The sequence below is a fragment of the Megalobrama amblycephala genome, linkage group LG14, assembly GCF_018812025.1.
Source record: "Megalobrama amblycephala isolate DHTTF-2021 linkage group LG14, ASM1881202v1, whole genome shotgun sequence".
Lineage (NCBI taxonomy): Eukaryota > Metazoa > Chordata > Actinopteri > Cypriniformes > Xenocyprididae > Megalobrama > Megalobrama amblycephala.
This window is the reverse complement of record NC_063057.1, coordinates 35,776,120-35,796,479: the sequence shown is the minus strand read 5'-3', so window position 1 is coordinate 35,796,479 and position 20,360 is coordinate 35,776,120. Positions and strand designations below refer to the sequence as shown.

Genomic DNA, 20,360 nt, shown 5'->3' with positions numbered 1-20,360 from the left:
GAATGGTTCACCATCAGGATAACCATCCAACTTAAAATGCAGTGAGAACTAAATACAAAGAATATAAACAAACAAATAAGAATAAATATTGTTTTTGTAACTTATCAAATAATTTTCACAGAGTTAAATTCACTTTAACAGCAAAACTAGTCTTCAGATATTGCTCCTTTCCACACAATAGAATCCATATCATTCACATCTGAAACAAATGCAAAAACTTACTTCATTGGCTAATTATTAATAAAGGAGAACTTAATTTTGTAATATCTTCTGTAACTGCAGATGAGTAGATTAACTTCAATAATCATCAGAAATGTAGAACACTCTTTAACTCCAAATGTGGTGCAGACATCTTCCTTGCGAGTCGCACTGTTTTCTTTTCATAATAAAAGAAGCAGCTCTTTTAATAAGTTTCTTATTAAAGGTATTTAATGACTTCTATGTCAGTTACAAGAGCTGCTTTTGATGTGTGTCCTAACAGAGCTCCGCGCAGACAGCAGTGGAGGACAGTGAGAGGATCTTCACTGAGCTCATCCGCTCCATTGAGAGAAGCCACTCTGAGGCCACACAGCGGATCAGAGATCAGGAAAAGACTGCAGTGAGTCGAGCTGAAGGACGACTGGAGCGACTGGAGCAGGAGATCAATGATCTGAGGAGGAGAGATGCTGAGCTGGAGCAGCTTTCACACACACAGGATCACACCCATTTATTGCAGGTAACTGTAATATAGAAGAACAGTATAGTGGACTTGAGCAAGATCCTCACTGTAAAAAATAATTTTCTGGATTTACTTAAAAAAATATTGTGTATTATTTTTTTGTGAGCCACTTCTTAAGCATATTTCATGTGGAATTTTAAGCAATGTCAACTAAGAAACATTACCTGGCTATACCCAATGTCTGAGGTTCACCGGCAACACATAGCATTTACCCTGAAGGCTGTCAAGGTGAAGGAATTTCCCTTGCAGTAATTTTGAGTGTCTCAATAGCACGATATGCATATCATGTTATTGAGCCACTCAAAATTACTGCAAGGGAAATTATATTTCCCTTTCAAGGGAACTCGCGCTGCATAGTCGCTATGGGAATGCCTCTGCGTGATGTCGTCATGAAGCACGTATGAAATCTGTCCAATCAGGGGACGGTATGTCACAGGCGGGTGACGTCACTGACCAGGAACTATAAAGCCGGCCCAAACACACTCGCATTCAGATTCTGTGTCTTCAGCAAGCGCTACGTGTGATCTTGTCTGTCCTATTTATTGTTGTTTGTCTACCATCTTTCATTTTTGAGAGTTATTATGGCGAGTGAACAGCAGCAGCAGCAGTTTAGGAAGTGTGTGCATCCCTTCCCTCGCTTCATTTCGAGCAGGGACACACATGACCTTTGTGTTGTCTGTTTGGGAGTGCAGCATGCCCAGGCAGCTCTCGAGGGGGCTGCCTGTGTGCATTGTGATCAGTTCCCGCTGAGGAAGCTGCGCTCCCGCTGAGCCCTCTTCGAGGAGGGCGGCTCGGTTCGCACGCCTCAGGGCTTGGGCCCTGCTTCTGCCGAGGCAGGGCGGCGTCTTATGTCCTGGGGCTCGCAGATGGATGTAGCAGAGGGGTTAGAGTCGGGCCCAGCCTTATCTCTGCCCTCACCTGCTGCATCTGTTGTGTCAATTCAGAGGCAGGAAGCATGCTTTGCAGTTTCTTCCGCTCCGGTTGACACTGTCACATTAATGGCGTCTAGTTCTGAGGAATTAGACGTTGTTAGTGTGACAACGGGAGAGACTGAATACACGCCACTTCCCTCTCCCACGAGCGAGGAGCTCATGGAGGTGCTTACTCGCGCTGTTTACCAAATTAAACATCGACTGGCCAGCCGAGAAGCAAGAGCAGCAGACCCGCAGTAAGCTTGATGAACGCTTCCTACCATCAAGGTCTGCTCAGCCTCCACGTTGCCTGGCCCAGCCTTATCTTTGCCCTCACCTGCTGCATCCGTTGTGTCAATTCGTAGGCAGGAAGCACGCGTTGCAGTTTCTTCCGCTCCGGTTGACACTGTCACATTAATGGCATCTAGTTCTGAGGAATTAGATGTTTTTAGTGTGACATCGGGAGAGACTGAAGACTCGCCACTTCCCTCTCCCACGAGCGAGGAGCTCATGGAGGTGCTTACTCGCGCTGTTGCCAAACTAAACATCGACTGGCTAGCCGAGAAGCAAGAGCAGCAGACCCGCAGTAAGCTTGATGAATGCTTCCTACCAATCAAGGTCTGCTCAGCCTCCACGTCGGGCGCTACCGTTTTTTTGTGGAAGAGACCGGTATCTTCCCGTGTTTTCACTCCTCAAACCTCCACATTCAGTAACGTGATTGGCCATCTCTCTCCGCAGGCGGCGTCGTCCCTTAAAGCCCCGACGTTGTCCGCTAGTGGGCAAAGCGTACTCAGCAGGTCAGGCTGCGGCATGCTTACATACGATGGCCATCATACAAGCATACCAAGCCGACCTGCTGAAAGACTTGGGCAACAGTGATGAGGTGGGGGCGGAGTTCATCCAAGAGCTCCGTCAGTCAGCAGATTTAACTCTCCATGCCACTAAGGAGACGGCCAAATCCATCTGCCGCTCTATGGCAGCCCTAGTGGCCACGGAGCGTCATCTGTGGCTAAATCTGTCTGACATCAAGGACAGAGATAAGTCCTTTCTGTTGGATGCCCCACTAAATCCGTCTGGCCTTTTCGGTGACGCCATCAACACCGTCACTGAGAGGTTTCAGGAGGCGAGGAAGCAGGCTGCTGCTATGCAGAAGTTTCTTCCTCACCATGCCCAAGTCCCTTGGGTGGGAGCAGCCGAAGCCAAGTACGAGCTCCTCGCCCCAACACAGGCCACAGCAGAAGCAGAGCGTTGCTACCCGTACTCCCCCTCCGAGGAGCTGGGAGGCGGAGCAACGCTCTCAGCCGAAGCTCCCTAAGGGCAAGACAGACCTGAGGGCTGTCATTGCAGCTAAGAGGACTTTGACAAAGAAATCCAAGAGCGTCAGGATCCTGAGGGTGGTCCCCTACGGAGACAAACGGTGTTCACCTCTTCCATCGGTGCCCATGAATCTCCAGTGCCCTCAGGGAGGCGCTCTGCTAACCCCGCTGTCAAACCGGGGCGCAGTAGTTCCCTTTCTCTGCAGTCAGCTCAGTTGTTCCCTGCTGGGGTTGTGCTTCAGGGCACTGTGCTGGCTGCCCATATTCCACCAGAGGCCAGCCTCTCGAGGCTGGTTCCCTTGGTAGATTTTTTGTCAGAGTGGAAAAATCTGTCAAAAATATCTCAGTGGGTTCTGCACACGATAGAAAGAGGGTATGCGATTCAGTTTCGAACACGCCCACCTCAGTTCAATGGGGTCCTACCCACAGTGGTGAACTCAGAGCAGGCTCTGGTGATGGCACAAGAAGTAGAGACACTCTTGCGAAAGGAGGCTATAGAAAGGGTTCCTCCTCCCAGCAGGGAGTCAGGATTTTACAGCCGCTAGTTCATTGTGCCAAAGAAAGATGGAGGGTTGCATCCAATTTTAGATTTTTGTCAGCTGAATAAGACAGTAGCAAAACTCAAGTTCAAAATGCTGACAGTCAAACACATTGTGTCACAAATCAGATCCGAGGACTGGTTTGTCACGATAGATCTAAAGGATGCATACTTTCATGTATCAATCCTTCTGCAACACAGGAAGTTCCTAAGGTTTGCTTTTGGGGGCGAAGCTTACCAATACAGGGTTCTTCCCTTTGGCCTAGCACTGTCACCTCGAACCTTCACAAAATGTGTAGATGCGGCTCTGGCGCCCTTGCGTATGCAGGGCATCCGCATACTAAACTACATAGACGATTGGTTGATTCTGGCTCAATCGGAACAGATGGCGGTTCAACATCGAGATGTTGTTCTCGCTCATATGAGGAGGTTGGGGTTGAGACTAAACGCGAAGAAAAGTGCGCTTTCTCCAGCTCAGAGAACCACCTATCTAGGTGTGGTATGGGATTCGGTGATTATGCGGGCCCATCTATCTCCGGCGCGCATGATATCAATCCTATCGACTGTCTCACACATAAAGCTAGGCCAGTCACTCAGTGTCAGGTCCAGAGACTGTTATGTCTTATGGCAGCAGCGTCCAACGTAATACCTTTTGGCCTGCTGAACATGAGACCACTACAGTGGTGGCTTAAAACCAAGGGGTTCTCACCAAGGGGGAATCTATTTCGTATGATCAGAGTCACGCGGCGATGCTTACGTGCTCTAGACATAAGAAATCAACCTTGGTTTCTGTCCCAGGGACCTGTGTTGGGGGCTATCAGTCATCAAGTCACTCTGACGACAGATGCATCCCTCACGGGCTGGCGATCATGAGTGGTCTCTCGACTCAGGGTCTGTGGCAGGACCATCATCTTTCATGGCACATAAATTGCTTGGAGATGATGGCGGTATTTCTGGCCTTGAAATACTTCCTCCCAGACCTCAGAGATCGACATGTTAGTTTGATCAGACAACATAGGAGTGATCTCATATATAAATCATCAAGGGAGTCTGAGATCACACCCACTTTACAAGTTGGCGAATCAGATCCTCCTGTGGTCCCAAGGTAAACTGCTCTCACTCAGAGCAGTTTACATCCCAGGTACCTGAATGTGGGAGCAGACATCCTGTCGAGGCAGGGGCCGAGGCCCAGGGAATGGAGACTTCATCCCGAGGTGGTGAAGCTCTTATGGGAGTACTACGGCAAAGCCCAAGTGGATCTGTTTGCGTCTCGAGAGACGACTCACTGTCCACTGTGGTTCTCAATGACATGCCCAGCACCTCTTGAGCTGGATGCTATGGTACAGCCGTGGCCAAGGCTACCGCTGTACGCATTTCCCCCGATTGCGCTGCTCCTGGGAGTTCTGGAGAGAGTACGCCGGGACGGGGCCCGTCTGTTATTAATAGCCCCGTTCTGGCTGGCCCGAGTGTGGTTCTTGGACCTGATATCCCTTCTCGACGGGTCTCCAATGGAGATTCCGATCAGGAGGGACCTTCTCTCTCAGGCAGGTGGTCTGATTCTGCACCCCCACCCGGAGTCATGGATGCTGTGGGCATGGCCTCTGAGGGGACACAGCTCATAGATTCCGGTCTCTCAACTGAGGTTGTTGAGACCATACTCCAGTCCAGAGCTCCCTCCACGAGGAAACTGTACGCCTTGAAGTGGAAATTATTCACTTCTTGGTGTGAGAATCTGTTAACTGCCAAGTCAGCGCAGTTCTGGACTTCCTGCAGGAAAGATTCTCTTCAGGGTTATCCCCCTCCACACTAAAGGTGTATGTGGTGGCCTTAGCTGCTTACCACGCTCCTTTCAGTGGAGTCTCTCTGGGGAGACACCCACATATAACTCGTTTCCTTCATGGCACTTTGAGGCTCAGACCTGCAGTATGCACGAGAGTACCGGCTTGGGATTTGGCCGTTGTGTTACAAGGCCTGTCTATGGCACCCTTCAAGCCCCTCGAAGAGGTGCCAGAAAAGTTTCTAACACTTAAAACAGTGTTTCTTTTAACTATTTCGTCTCTCAAGAGAATTGGAGACATTCAAGCCCTGTTGGTTTCTCCATCGGGCTTAGAATTTGTGCCTGGGAATGTAAAAGCATTTTTACATCCCAGGATAGGGTATATCTCTAAGGCCCTCTCTAATCCTGTGAGACCTATTGTGCTGCAGGCATTCTGTCTGCCTCCGTTTACATCACCGGACCAGGAAAAACTTAATCTGCTGTGCCCAGTTCGTGCACTGGATGCTTATGTCCACAGAGCTGCCATGTAGAGAAAATGTGATCAACTATTTGTGTGTTTTGGAGCACCAAGGAAAGGGCTCCCTGCGTCCAAGCAGAGATTGAGCAAGTGGGTGATTGAGGCCATCTCACTTGTCTATGAGTCAACTGGACAGCCTTCACGATTGGCTATTAGGGCTCACTCTACGAGGAGTATGGCTGCCTCTAATGCCTCGTTTCCACTGAGCGGTATGGTTTGGTTCAGTACAGTTCGGTACGGTTCAGAATGGTACACCCTGATCAGGCTTGCATTTTCCCCGCCAACAGTACCCTTACTTGATAGGCGTAGTGTAGCCGGAAAATAGTGATCGACGTCATTCTCGCGCGAAGAAGAAAACGATATAGTAAACTGGCTGTCTGAGCTTTGCTTGCTGCACGCCAACATTTGGCATTTCAGAATACCAAATACGCAAAGTTCAGACGTCCATGCAGCACCTACCAGCAAGCGGAGGAGAAAACCTGCATAATTTAAAAACTATTTTATTGTGTCATGAAATGTAGTTTTAAAAGTTTTTCAGACGAGAATGCAGTTGTTTAAAGCTCAAATCTGTGGTTTATTTATAAAGATAGCACCTATTTGAAAATTTGATCTGATGTTGTCGGAGTTGTGAGATCCAGGCGATCACCGGGCGCTCAGTGCTAATGTACCCAGCCAAGAGCAGCTGTACCTTGGCTAACCCTTCTGACATACGCCGCTGGCTCAGATGTCTCTGTAGTGGTTAAAAACAAGATATCATTCATCTTGTGTATAACGGGCAATCTTTGGTTGCATGAATTTATAATTTGTTCCCGGGCAAATGAGGGCAAAGTGAAGTTTTATAACTTTATATATTTATTTAACTTTACCGTTGTAGTGCGCTGTACGTTTGACTGAATTGTTTGCTTGTCTTTATTTCTTATTGCATAGCTTCTCATATTTTATACTTATACTTTTATAATGGTTATTATTGATAATTAAAACTGACTTTTAACAAAAAGAGAAGGTTGTTTTGCCTCATTTCATTTTATTATAAGCCACATACAGTGAAGATAATCATGGTACATATGCACATATTGCCTGAACCACACATTAATAGGTTTCATATTTTTTAAATTAAAACGAAAAGAGGCAGGGTTGTGTTTTATATTTTGTTTTGTTATATAGCCTACATGAATGCACGCGTTGCCTGGACCACATTTGTGTGGCGTCTCCTGTGTTGTCATTCCCCTTGTAGCACGTGCAAGTGACGATTCTCTGTCAACCAATCAACGTTCTACAGAGTGTAGCTCCACCCTTTTGGTACGGTACTGTTGTGCTTGGTACCCCAAAGAAAGGGTCCCAAAAAAGTGGTACGGTACGGTTCGGAATTAGGGTACCATTCACAACTTTTGACAATGGAAACGGCAAAAATTGCCGAACCGAACCGTACCGCTCAGTGGAAACGAGCCATAAGGCTTTTATCTCTGGGGTTTCCCTATCTGACATTTGTGATGCAGCAGGATGGTCATCACCACGTTCATGAGGTTCTATGAACTAGACCTCGGCTCCACTCCAGGGGCGCAGGTGCTTCTGTGATGTGTGCGCCTCGGCTTCACACGTACGGTCACTTGCTCATATGGCGAAGTTTGTATTGTCGTTCCCTTAGCAACTACGCAGCGTGAGTTCCCGTCTTGGTTATGTATATAACCTTAGTTCCCTGAATAGGGAACGAGACGCTGCGTTGCCATGCCATACTCCCATCATGCCCGTAAGCGACTTGCTTCAGTATTTCAGAAGCTGAATGTGAGTGTGTTTGGGCCGGCTTTATAGTTCCTGGTCAGTGACGTCACCCGCCTGTGAAGTACCGTCCCCTGATTGGACAGATTTCATACGTGCTTCATGACGACATCACGCAGAGGCGTTCCCATAGCGACTACGCAGTGCGAGTTCCCTTGAAAGGGAACTAAGGTTATATACATAACCGAGATTATATGTGATGTGATTTGCAAAATCCCATCACATGGTGAAATTTTTACCCATCACAAGTTTCAATACCATATGAAAGCTGGATTCGAGATCTTTTCCAAATTTGTTTTTACTTCTTTCATAACTTGTCGGTAACAAACGTTATGGTTATCTGAATTCGGCTGATCGCTCTGATTTTCAGGAATGGAATTTTGAGAAAAACAGGTTTAAATAACTGTCACCGCTTTTTCGCATAGACATGAAAATGCACTATCCAAACATAAATGGTTGTAATTCAAGAATGCTTTGGAATATAGACCCTACGGTTGGTCTTGTTTTAAAGAAGACACTTGTCAGATTATTGTGAAAGTGAAATAAAAAAAAGTTATAGAAGTTTAATTGTTTATATTTTATAATAATATATCACAAAGCATGTTTTACTCCTAAACTGCAAGAAAATAAAAGCCAAAAATCTCAACATTCCAAATTTTAGGTTTAAAGGGGTGGTTCAATGCGATTTCACTTTTTTAACTTTAGTTAGTGTGTCAATGGCAATTTATTGCCTACAAGTTGTTTACACCGAACGCGAGCGGCGCGACGCGACGCATCAAAAGATATATAACCCATTATAATCTATGATATTTTCTACACTGGATGTGGCGCTGTAGCTTCCAGAATCTACACGAGTTCAATGCTGGATTTGCACAAAGGCTTTTACTGAAAGATGAAGCAGTTCCCACTTTAAAAGCAGAAGCTGCTGTTTATTGGCTTCACACTGTAAGTACGTTTTATTGTTTGTCTTTTAAACGTAATGTTATAGTTCTGTTGCTATTTTTAATGCATCAAGGACATATACAAAGAGCAACTCGTTTTTGCTAGCCAGTTAGCTAAGTTCTAGTGCAACAAACACCAACAAACGTCTATGTTCATAGACAAACAGTTGTTCATGCTATAAATTAAACGCTACCTTTACAAAAATGCAACTACTCAGTCATGTATTCAGCTACAGTAAAGCTTTAATCAGGATAAAAATGTATATTGAAAGCTAACAAACAGCAGTGACAGCATCTAAACTCTTTGACACAAATACTAAATGAAATACCATGCATAAACTTCCCTTAAAAGACGCGATTGCAGAGGTTCTGCTTTTTCCTCTTCATCTGGGTCTGATTCGGGCTCAATTTGATACAGCAATATAGGCGCTATTATTTACATTTCGACCTAAGCGCGTAACAATGGATGGTAAGGGCCGTGGCATTTCCGGATGCTTCAGCGAATCACGATAGACTGGATCAGCTACAACCTGCTAACCAATCTGAGCACACTGTATTTTGGAGGGAGCGGCTTCATAGAAGCAGGAAGTCAAACAAGCCGTTCATATGACAGTGGAAACAGAGGTGTAGAATAAAGATAAAATATATGAAAAATACAGCGTTTTCAAAAAAACGAAGCATTAAGACATGTTAAACTGTGCCCCCAAAACACAATCAAGCCTAGAAAAAAAACACTGAACCACCCCTTTAAATATTTCAAAAATGAGCTTTCAGTAAGATTTTGTTTGGGCGCAGTACCAAACTTTTTCACTAGATGACACCCAAGCTCCATGTCTGACCATTTAAGGGCGCCTCCATTTATTTTTTGAGTGACCTAAACCATAGATTTCTATATTGTCATAAATTGTATGAAGTAGACATCCTATTCAGAAGTAGTATGGGCAGTTTGGCAGTATCTGATTTGAATTCAACCTCTCATAATCACATAATTAGAACATGTGTGTTCATTTTAGCTCCGTTGTTATTACGATAACGTATTAGAAAAAAAAAATCTTTGCATGCCGTAGTTTATACAGGACTGGTGGGAAATTTGCATTAATACACCTTCATTCTACGTTATGTGGTTTGTTTTGAAAGGTGAACTATCTTTGTAGTGTTAAGAGAGGGAATGCTATGGCCAAGTATTTTATTTCGCTGGGTATGTTCTTAAACAGTAACGTTAGAGAAAGACAGTCTTTTCAGCTTGCCACTATAAATCACTATTTTTCTGCACTTAACAGGCAAATTTTGCCAAGATATTTTCAGAGATAATAGACAAGATGTTATAAAATAATTTAATGAAAACCTAATTTTGTTAAAAAAAATAATAATTCAACCTATTTTTTGAAATGTTCCATTGCGACATCCGACGGGTTTTCCCAGATCGCATCACATACATACACTGCCCTCCAAAAGTTTGGAAACGCCCTAGAAAAGTGGGGTTTTGGACAATATTGGCATGAATCCTTTTTTAATTTGTGATAATTTTGCACTGATATGGGACAACACAAACTACGGAAACATATTTTATTACATAAACAGTTTATACATTGAAAAAAATAATAATTTTAGATTTATTAAAATATCTACCATTAGCAGCTATTACAGCTCTGCATAATCTGGGCTTCCAAGCTATCAGTTTATTCAAACATTGACTTGATATATTACTCCAAGCCTCCTGAAGTCTCCAAAAATCTTTTACAAACCTGGGCCAAGTTTAACACTCTGAGGTCTAAAAACGCGCCGGCGCGTTTTGCAGGTTTTTTTTCACATTGCAGCAAAACAGACTTAAAATACTCTGTCATTTTTTGTCATAGAGACATAAGTAATACATCAATTGAAACTATAGAATATCTCCTTTTATTTGTATACACTCAGAGTAAAAACAAAATGTTGTGCTTTTTGTAAAATAAAGAAAACTAACATGATGCGTGATCTCTCATCTCCCTCTGAACGAAGTCCAATCTGATAGTTCTCAGAAAATGAAGTGTAACTTAGTGAATACTAATCACAAAAAATTCATACTTATGTCTAACAAAACGTTGAAATGTCAGGTTTTAAATCGTGCAAGTCAAATCGAAAACAAACATTCTGTGTTTATGTAATCTGTATGAAAAGAGAGCCATGTCAGAAGTCCGTGATTCAGCTCATTACCCACTAATGCGGCCACACCCACGGAGCCAGCGCTATTCAGACGCAAATTCAGAGACAACACATGCATTCATCATCTCAATCGTGTATTTATTGCCTTGAAAATTGTTTATCTGGATGAAAAAGCCATGGTTAGCGATCTCTGGAAGACATGCAGTAAATTCCTGTTTGTTTTCTTCTATTGATAAGTTTTAAGTGAGTTTTTGTTTCTTTAGCGCCCTCCGGCTGTAGTATGAATTGGTAAACACCATTCATGGAATATCGTCTTCTTAGGCGAATTTGTGGACTAAAATGCACAGAGCGCCCTCCGGCTGCAGTATGAATTGCAAACACCAGCGCTCATAGAGATAACAATGAATATTAAATAAAAAATAACTCATAGACATAAACATATGAGAATCCTATATTTCTCCAAATGTGCATGCTTTTAAACTAAAAGCCTATATTCAGACTCTTTGCATCACAGAAATACATTATATTTTAAAGTATAATATAAACCATTATTTTATATTGTAATAAAATTTTTCTGTATGTTTCATATACCATGATGAGCTTGAGACATCACAGAAGTTTTTTTTCACAGCCTACCTGACTGAAATGCCTCATTAATATGCAAGTCTTTTCAGGTCATTACTATTCAATTCTTTTGTCTTCTCAGGTGAGAATGAGCCATTATTCATGGAGATTCACGCCTCCTCGCATACTGTGTTTCTTGGCAAAAAGTGTCTTACAAAAACTAAATCAGTATATTGTTATAAATGAAAGAGTACTCAGCATAATTTTTACATAATTTTGAAGCAAAAACTCTAGTCTACAACCTTCAATACCCAAAAGTCTTGTGAACACAGATTTAATATACTTTTATTGGCCTTATATCAGTGACTTAAGTTTTTTGTTTTTTCAGTAACCACGCATAAACGTTATTCCTTCAAAAACACAAACATGTACACACATGTTCCTCACATATTATTGTAGCCTAGTTTGTGCTGAATACAGTGTAATGACATTTGTGTCATTAATATGTTTATGAACAACTGAAAAAAGCACAAATGTCAGGGCATGTCAAAACTTCTCCAGGCCCCAAATCAGCCTCAGACTCCAGAGGGTTAAACCAGTAACCAGGCATCACAGCTGGCAAAGTGGCATGTCTGATGTATATATTGCCATTATTATGTAATCAAAATGAAAATTATTATTGTTGGTCTTCAATGATAATGTCAAGTTACTGTAATGTATTTGCACCAAAAAATTATAAGGGATTTATGCTGATATCGTCCAAAACCAAACTTTGCCAGGGGTGTTTCCAAACTTTTGGAGGGCAGTGTATATCCCTCAAAGATCCCTAAAGCATCACTTCAAAGCATCATCAGCTGCGCTCAAGGTATCTGCCCTTATGTTGTTAAAGTTTGGTTATTTAAGAAAATCACAATAAATATTAATAATGCAAAATGGCCCATTGAAATACATGAGATGTAAAGTTTATTTAAACTGCAAAAGTAAAGAATACATTTAAATTATTGTGACATATATCAATGGGGAGGACAATGTATACATGCGTCAAGTTTTTCAACGAGAAAGACTTTCGCAAAGGATACACCTGTGGATCCTCGCTCATAGCTCATCTGAAAGCTTCCTTACTCCTCGTTCCTTGCCTCCTTGTGGTGCAATTAGAGAATTGAGATGTCCTTCAAGATGGCTGAGTTCGGTTGGTTTCCGGGTCACAGGCTGGAGGATGTAGGGGCAAGGACACGAGGAAGCTTCGATTTTTGAGTATTGAGAAGCACCCCTAGTCATTACCATCAAAACGAGTGTGCCAATTTTTCTTCATTTTCCTATGGTCTGTTCATATGTCTGCTATAGATTCCCGATCTTTGGACTGAGCCACGCAGAAATGTCTGAACAGAAAATTCATCATTGTTCAAAAGTTATGATGACACAAAGTTAAAAAAGGTCCAAAGGATGGAAGAAGTTTGGAACCACCAGGACTCTTCCTAGAGCAGGTCGTCCAGCCAAACTGAGCTATCAGGGGAAAAGGGCCTTAGTAAAGGAGGTGACCAAAAACCCGATGGTCACTCTGACAGAGCTCCAGCATTTCTCTGTGGAGAGAGGAGAACCTTCCAGAAGAACAACCATCTCTGCAGCACTCCACCAATCAGGCCTGTATGGTAGAGTGGCCAGACGGAAGCCACTCATGAGTAAAAGGCACATGAAGGACTCTCAGACCATGAGAAACAAAATTCTCTGGTCTGATGAAACAAAGATAGAACTCTTTGGCCTGAATAGCCAGCGTCATGTCTGGAGGAAACAAGGCACCTCTCATCACCTGACCAATCCCATCCCTACAGTGAAGCATGGTGGTGGCAGCATCATCCTGTGGGGATGTTTTTTCAGAAGCAGGAACTGGGAAATTAGTCTGGATCGAGGGAAAGAAGAATGCAGCAAAGTACAGAGATATCCTTGATGAAAACCTGCTCCAGAGCGCTCTGGACTACAAAATGTGGCGAAGGATCATCTTCCAACAGGACAACGACCCTAACCACACAGCCAAGATAACAAAGGAGTGGCTACGGGACAACTCTGTGAATGTCCTCGAGTGGCCCAGCCAGAGCCCAGACTTGAACCTGATTGAATATCTCTGGAGAGATCTGAAAATGGCTGTGCACTGACACTCCCCATCCAACCTGATGGAGCTTGAGAGGTCTTGCAAAGAAGAATGGGAGAAACTGCCCAAAAATAGGTGTGCTCAACCTATCCTGTAGCATCATACTAAAAAAGACTTGAGGCTGTAATTGGTGCCAAAGGTGCTTTAACAAAGTATTGAGCAAAGGCTGTGATTTTTTTTATTTTTTTATTTCGTTTGTTATTTTTAATAAATTTGCAAAGACTTCAAACAAACTTCTTTCACATTGTCATTATGGGGTATTGTTTGTAGAATTTTGAGGAAAATAATGAATTTAATCCCTTTTGGAATAAAACTGTAACAAAGCAAAATGTGGAAAAAAGTGAGCCGCTGTGTACACTTTCCAGATGCACTGTACATGTACTCAACAATTTGTAAATAAAACACTTGCTTGCAGTTCAGTTCAGCCTTGTATATCTGCTTTTTTGCCTCAAGTAGGGTGTTATTGTGTTGTGAACACACATTTGCAGACACATAACATGCTAGGTAGATGTAGTTAAAAATTATTATAATATTAATAAGTTGCATAGGTATCAACATATAACATAAATGATCATTCAGATAATTAAAAAAGAAATTCATAGATACCAAAACATGGTATATGTGCGATCTTGATTAGGTAATACTAAAACATTAATTCAGAGCGTTTAGATTAATACATAGACAAGACACTAAAAAAAGACATTAGAATGATAGGAAAAGGGTACATTTGTTTGTTTTTGTGAATTAAACCAGTCTTACTGTGATGATTTGTCTTCATTACCCTGGTAACCAGAGTCCTGTTCTGCCCTTTTTGGGGGGTTGTCACAGACATCTTGGCACCTATTTGGTTGTTACGTGGGAGGTTGAGTTTGCTGGATTATTCATTAAATATAATGAATAACTGTGTGTCAGACTGGTCCAGAGGCTACAAAAATGAATTAATTTTACAGAATTTTTCACAACTTTATGACAAAATGTCAATGTTCAAAGGGGTTACACTACTGTTTTTTTTTTCTGTAGAGTTTCCAGTCTCTCACAGCATTTCCTGAATGCACATCCATACCAAACATGCCCTTCGGTTCTCTCTGCTCTTTTGCTGTTGTGAGAGAATCTGTCCTTCAGCTGAGAGACAAACTGGATGATTTCTGCAAAGAGGAGCTGAAGAAGATCTCTGACAGAGGTGAAGTCCTGGAGATTCATCTGCTCTCAGAAATGATCCTCCATCATCTCATATCATGTAGAAGATCATATTAGAAATGTCTTAGGAACGGATGCAGGGATCATTTTCTCTTGACATGATAATCACACTCTTCATGTCTGTTGATTTCCACAGTCACTTCCACCAACATTGTTCCCAAGACCAGGAACGACTTCCTAAAACGTAAGTCACTAATCAATCAACCAACAAAGAACATTTTAGAAACATGATAAAAGAGATTTATAATTGATCATGTGACACTGAACACAAAGACATGAAGAGTTCAGCAACATTAAAAGAGCAAACAGATTCATAATTCATGATTTCATAATTCCTGACGTGTTTTATCTCCATCAGATTCCCATCGGCTCACTCTGGATCTGAACACAGTGAATAAACGCCTCCGTCTGTCTGAGAGGAACAGAGTGATTACTAACGATAACATAGTCCAGCCGTATCCTGATCATCCAGACAGATTTGATTATTGGCTTCAGGTGTTGTGTAGAGAGAGTGTGTGTGATCAACGCTGTTACTGGGAGATTGAGTGGAGTGGGCTCCTTGGTCTGTATATATCAGTGTCATATAAGAGCATCGGCAGGAAGAGTGAGGGTTATGAGGGTTGGTTTGGACATAATGATCAGTCCTGGAGCTTGTTCTGCTGTCCCTTCAGATTCTCATTCATTCACAATAAGATAGAGAGTGATCTCCCTATAGTGCCCAGCAGTAGAATAGGAGTGTATGTGGATCACAGTGCAGGAATTTTGTCCTTCTACAGCATCTCTGGAGACACAATGAGCCTCATCCACACAGTCCAGACCACATTCACTCAACCGCTCTATCCTGGGTTTTGGGTTTATCATCATGGATCAAGAGTGAAACTGTGTCAGTGAATCAGAGTCGATTGAAGAGAGATTCTACACATAATATTTAAAATAACATTCATTTACATAGCCTTGAGAAAGTCCTGTTTTGTTGCATTACAACTTATAAATAAAAAAAAAATAACTGGATTTTAGGTAATGGACTTTAGTGCTAGTGGTTCAAATTGTTGATGAAGAATGGGATAATATGAATTATAAAACAAAAATAAAAACTGAAAAGTTATGAGTGCATGTGTATTCACAGCATATCAATGCTATAAAATCCCTAAAAGGGTAACATTTTTAATTGGTTCAACCAAATTATGCTGCCTTCACATGCACAGTTTCCACGGTATAAATTGCACATAAATGCCCTCCTATTTCGAAACTTGAGTGCAATGACCTCATAATCGCGACTTCAGGAGTGGGACCTATCACATTTCTGATAGCATCTAATAGCATTAACCCTTAATTGTACTACGTTTTAGTCCTTTGGGGTCAGATAGATCCCAAACATTTACAGAGCGATTGCATAAGGAAATATGCATTTTTTATATGATAAACTATATATCATTTTTTTTATTTACTTCTCAACTATGCATTTATGCTGTTTTTGTGGAAATTTTGAAGTTTTTTTTTTTTAACCTATTTACTGCACAATTATTTAACCACACCACAAATTGGCTTTTTAATGAAAAAATCACTTTAATGATGAACTTAATTAAATCTGAATTGTATTTGGACATTGCTCTATGTGTTAGGGATAGAATACTGCCATCTACAGGTTTGTGGAAAAACTACAGTTAAAGAAAGAATGTGCAATGACCACATATATCTAATAGAGGTCAATAGGGACTCATTTTCACTTCATTTTTATTGATGCTTCAACTTATGATATATATTTTATGATATATATTTTGTAAACATGCTTGTTCCATGTTGCCTTTGTGCTCTAGTATCAGTACTCCTTTTATGTATGGACATTTTTCAGATTTATGCCAGTTTTGATGATTTTATTTGCCAATTTCTACAAAAATGTCCTCTGTTTCAGTCACACATGTGTGTTCCACTTTGTGTTTATGGTCTAGGACCAGACCTTTATTTAAATGTAGAAATGTTCAGATTTAGGCCAGTTTTGATTTTATTTGCAAATTTCTATAAAAAGGTCCCCAACAGTGTTTTTTTTTTTTTTAACACACCTTTAGAACAACCAAATCAAGCCCAGATTTTTTGTGCATGTTTAGATAGATTATTTAGGAAAAGTCACAGAGTCTCATGCCCCTGAGATGAAGGAATCTTTCAATGGGTTCAGCTGGACCCCAAGGACTGATTAAGGGTTAAGGTGCATTCACGTCATATCGTAATTACTGTAACTACGAGATTCTGGCTTGTAAAAAGAGTTCACGTCCTTGTAAATCTCGTAATTACAGCTTGTAAGCTGGGAGTTTTCTGAAAGCTCCCACATGTACCACCTGACCGCTGTAGATTCACTTAGGCGTTGATAGAACAGCCCCAAATAGAACATTACGTGTTGTCATCTCAAGATTCCGGTAAATACGAGGTGCTGTGAATGCAGCATTACTTCAGAAGTCACATAATTAGTTAATTAATGTTCACCTGTGTGCAATCAAAGTGTTGCATGATCTGTCACATTGTATCAGTATTATGCTGTTCACGCCACCTCGTATTAACCGAAATCTTGAGATGACAACACGTGACGTTGTATTCGGAGCTGTTCACGTCCTTTGACTGGGAATTATGCGTTTCTATGGCACCACTATCAATGCCTAATGAATCTACAGCGGTCAGGTATAGCAGCCATGTGGTACATCTGGGAGCTTTCAGAAAACTCCCAGCTTACAAGCTGTAATTACGAGCTCTACGAGGACGTGAACGCTTTTTACAAGCAGGAATCTCGTAACTACAACAATTACGAGGCCGCGTGAACGCACCTTTAGTATACCTGTCACATGTGCTCTATGTCTGTGCTTTATGTTGTAGTTCTTTGTAGTTTTTCATGTTGATTTGTCTCCCAAGGTGTTTCTTGTTTCCTTGTTAAGCCTGTTTGCCCTTGTGTATATATAGCCCTTGTGTTTCCTTGTTTTTGGCTAGGCGTTCTGTAATGATCATTGAGAGACGAAGCAGAGAGAGAATCCAATAGGTTGTTTGCAATCATGTGGTTCTGGTGATGCTCAATTCCCGTAGAGGGCAAGCAGTGAAAATTAGAATGGAAGAGATGGAGAAAAGTCCTTTCTGTGCTGATTTAGAGAGGTATAAACAGAAAATCACAACATATGTTGGACGTGATCTTTATGTTATGAAGATGAGCGACTTTTCCACTGAATTGAAAGACTTGATTGCCATCGAGGAGGAAAATATAGAGGATGTGAAGCTGCCGTCACGCCATGTTCAGTTCTAGTCTGGTTTGTTTGTTTATTGCGCTGCCTTATAGTGAAGTTAGGGCAGAATTTTTGATTTGTCGCGATTGAAAAAAATGTCACCATTGTAGGTAATTTATGCTGAATCGAGAATTGCAACAGGAGCTCACATGATCGTTCAAAGAAAAAACTGGACTGTGTAATACAATTGTTGCCTTTTATACGTGTAAAAACACACTAAGGGAAGCGGGTTGAGGAGGTGACAGGAAGACATTGTATATCAAATCTAATAATGTCACTGATTTAATCCACTCCCTATTACTCAATAAAATAATCACATTGCTGAGTGTTTTTGAAAGTGTTGTCTTTGTTGTTGAATCGACTTCTGTCAGCTTGTTAAACATTTATTTATTCAGACATTTTGTACCATATGATGGCTGAAGTAGCAGCGCGTGACACTGTTCTCATGGTAACCAGATCAACATTGTGAACGGAATACTACAAAACTGAAGTGAAAACACCAAATTATCATTCAGTGGGATAAAATAGCTTCTCTTCCCTGCAAACGATACCATGAAGAATGTGGATATTTAACCAAGTCAAAAACAAGGTAAGCGGGTATCCATATTCATTTAAGTATCAGCAGACGCAAAACTCTATAAAAGGTGACAACTTTTAAAGTTAAAAAAATGTTATCAAAAATGGTATAAGTTTTGTAAACGATATAAACACCTTCTGGGTTCTCGATTTTATCGATGTGAGCAACCATAAATGACGCAAAACATACGAATTTTGAGTTTTTGTTAGGATTCCTATATAGAAAAATCACTCCCTACACTTTTAATAACAAAACTCCACACGAATAGACTGGAACCTTAGACCCAAGACATGAACACGATCCGTCACAACACATAAAACAATGACTAGCAAAAAACAAGGAAACACAAGGGCAAATGGGCTTAACAAGATAACAAGGACACAAGAAACACATGGGGAGACAAATCAACATGAAAAACTACAAAGAACTACAACATAAAGCACAGGAAACACTTCAACTTAAAAGTCCAAGGACAGACACAGATCATGTGACAATACAGAGTTCAAAACCACTAATCATGTAGACCAAGGAACTCTCCACACACATCAGAGACAAAAATTTGGAGGAGTGTAGATCAGGTTTGATTAAAAAAAAAAAAAAAAATCACCATTAACGAGAAGGTCGGCAATCAAAACTCATAAACAGAGCAATGAGGGCATTAATAAGAGATTCAACAAAGATATCAAAGATAATACTGAAGGAGCTAGAAAGATCCACTTTAGAAATGAAAACATCTGTCCATAGGACCACTTTAAGTCGAACAAAGAGGGGTTTATGGAAGAGTGGGTAGAAAGAAGCCATTGCTTAAAGAAATAAGAAAACATGTTTGAAGTTTACCAAACAGCATGTGGAAGACTCCTCAACCACATGGGAAAAGGTTCTCTGGTCAGATGAGACAGAAATGTAAAGGCCTTTGCACACTGAGTCCGAATTTTTCGTATTCGTGATCCTAAAAATTTGTCACGCACAGAGATCTTGCACACTAAGTCCGATGCGTATTAATGAATCCGTTGCGAAAAAATACACAAAACAATACAAAATCAGTGAGCATAATTTAGTTGTCCCCTCTCTTCTTAAAAAGACAAAAAAGAAAGAGGAAATATTGGGTAGCCTACATCCAATCGCGAAATTGCGTAGAAAGGAAGGAGAGTTCCGCCTCATCAAGGAGCTGCGTGATTATCCCGAGCGTTTTAAAGTTTACTTCAGGATGTCAGTGCCTCGGTTTGATGCTTTGCTAGGCATACTGACACACTCTATCTTTATATTCTGTCTCTCTCCGCACTTTGTTTGTCATACAGTGCCACTCCTTTGTGCTGTAGAAGACGTGGATCAACTCGTCAGATGGCATTAGGGATTTTGGCGTTTGCTATGGTAGCTCTGAACTGTCAAAACGTCTCTCAAAATGTGTGGCATGGATGCGAAAAACGGATGAAAGTTATGACGGATGAAAGTTTCGGAGACAGTGTGAAAACGTGTTTGACACAACGTGAAGTCGTATTTATTTTTTAACGTGCAAACATTTTGGACGCGAATTTCGGACTCAGTGTGCAAAGGCCTTAACTTTTTGGCCATCGTGGTATAAGGTGGTTTAGTTTCCTGATAGGATACAATAGGCTTGTTTGAAATGCTTCGGTGCTGCGCAGACTGATCAGCATATGACATCAAAGACTACAAGGGTGATTCAAAAGCACAAGGAGTCATTTGTAACACTTTAGAATAATGGTACACCATTACTAAGTAACTATGCATGATTAATGAGTAGCTACTTCTATTAACTAATATGGAAACAAGCTTAACTAATCAGTAAGTAATATCGAATTTAGGACCAAGATAGTTCCTTATTAGGTAATCAATAATTACTGAATGAGATAGGCATCATTAAAAACTAATAGGCAATTATGACAAATTATAAATAATTACTAATGAATTATTAATCACAACATTAATGTGTCTGAGATGTGAGCAAATGTCTTTTTTTAC

The 20,360-nt window shown here is 41.3% G+C and overlaps 1 protein-coding gene across 1 annotated transcript; it reads left to right on the top strand.

Moving 5' to 3' along the window:
- The first annotated feature begins 659 nt into the window (after nt 1–659).
- LOC125245022 (tripartite motif-containing protein 16-like protein) lies at nt 660–16,579 on the top strand. The gene is made up of 4 exons (XM_048155452.1): nt 660–715; nt 14,367–14,526; nt 14,680–14,727; nt 14,902–16,579. Exons 2-4 carry the CDS (start codon nt 14,415–14,417, stop codon nt 15,432–15,434), a joined length of 693 nt encoding a protein of 230 aa, XP_048011409.1. The 5' UTR covers nt 660–715; nt 14,367–14,414; the 3' UTR covers nt 15,435–16,579.
- Nucleotides 16,580–20,360: the final 3,781 nt, after the last annotated feature.

Coding starts and splice junctions, on each gene's coding strand:
- LOC125245022 (XM_048155452.1), top strand. CDS start 14,415: ATGCCCTTCGGTTCTCTCTGCTCTTTTGCTGTTGTGAGAGAATCTGTC. Junction 14,527..14,679: donor GAAGAAGATCTCTGACAGAG/GTGAAGTCCTGG, acceptor TGATTTCCACAG/TCACTTCCACCAACATTGTT. Junction 14,728..14,901: donor CAGGAACGACTTCCTAAAAC/GTAAGTCACTAA, acceptor TATCTCCATCAG/ATTCCCATCGGCTCACTCTG.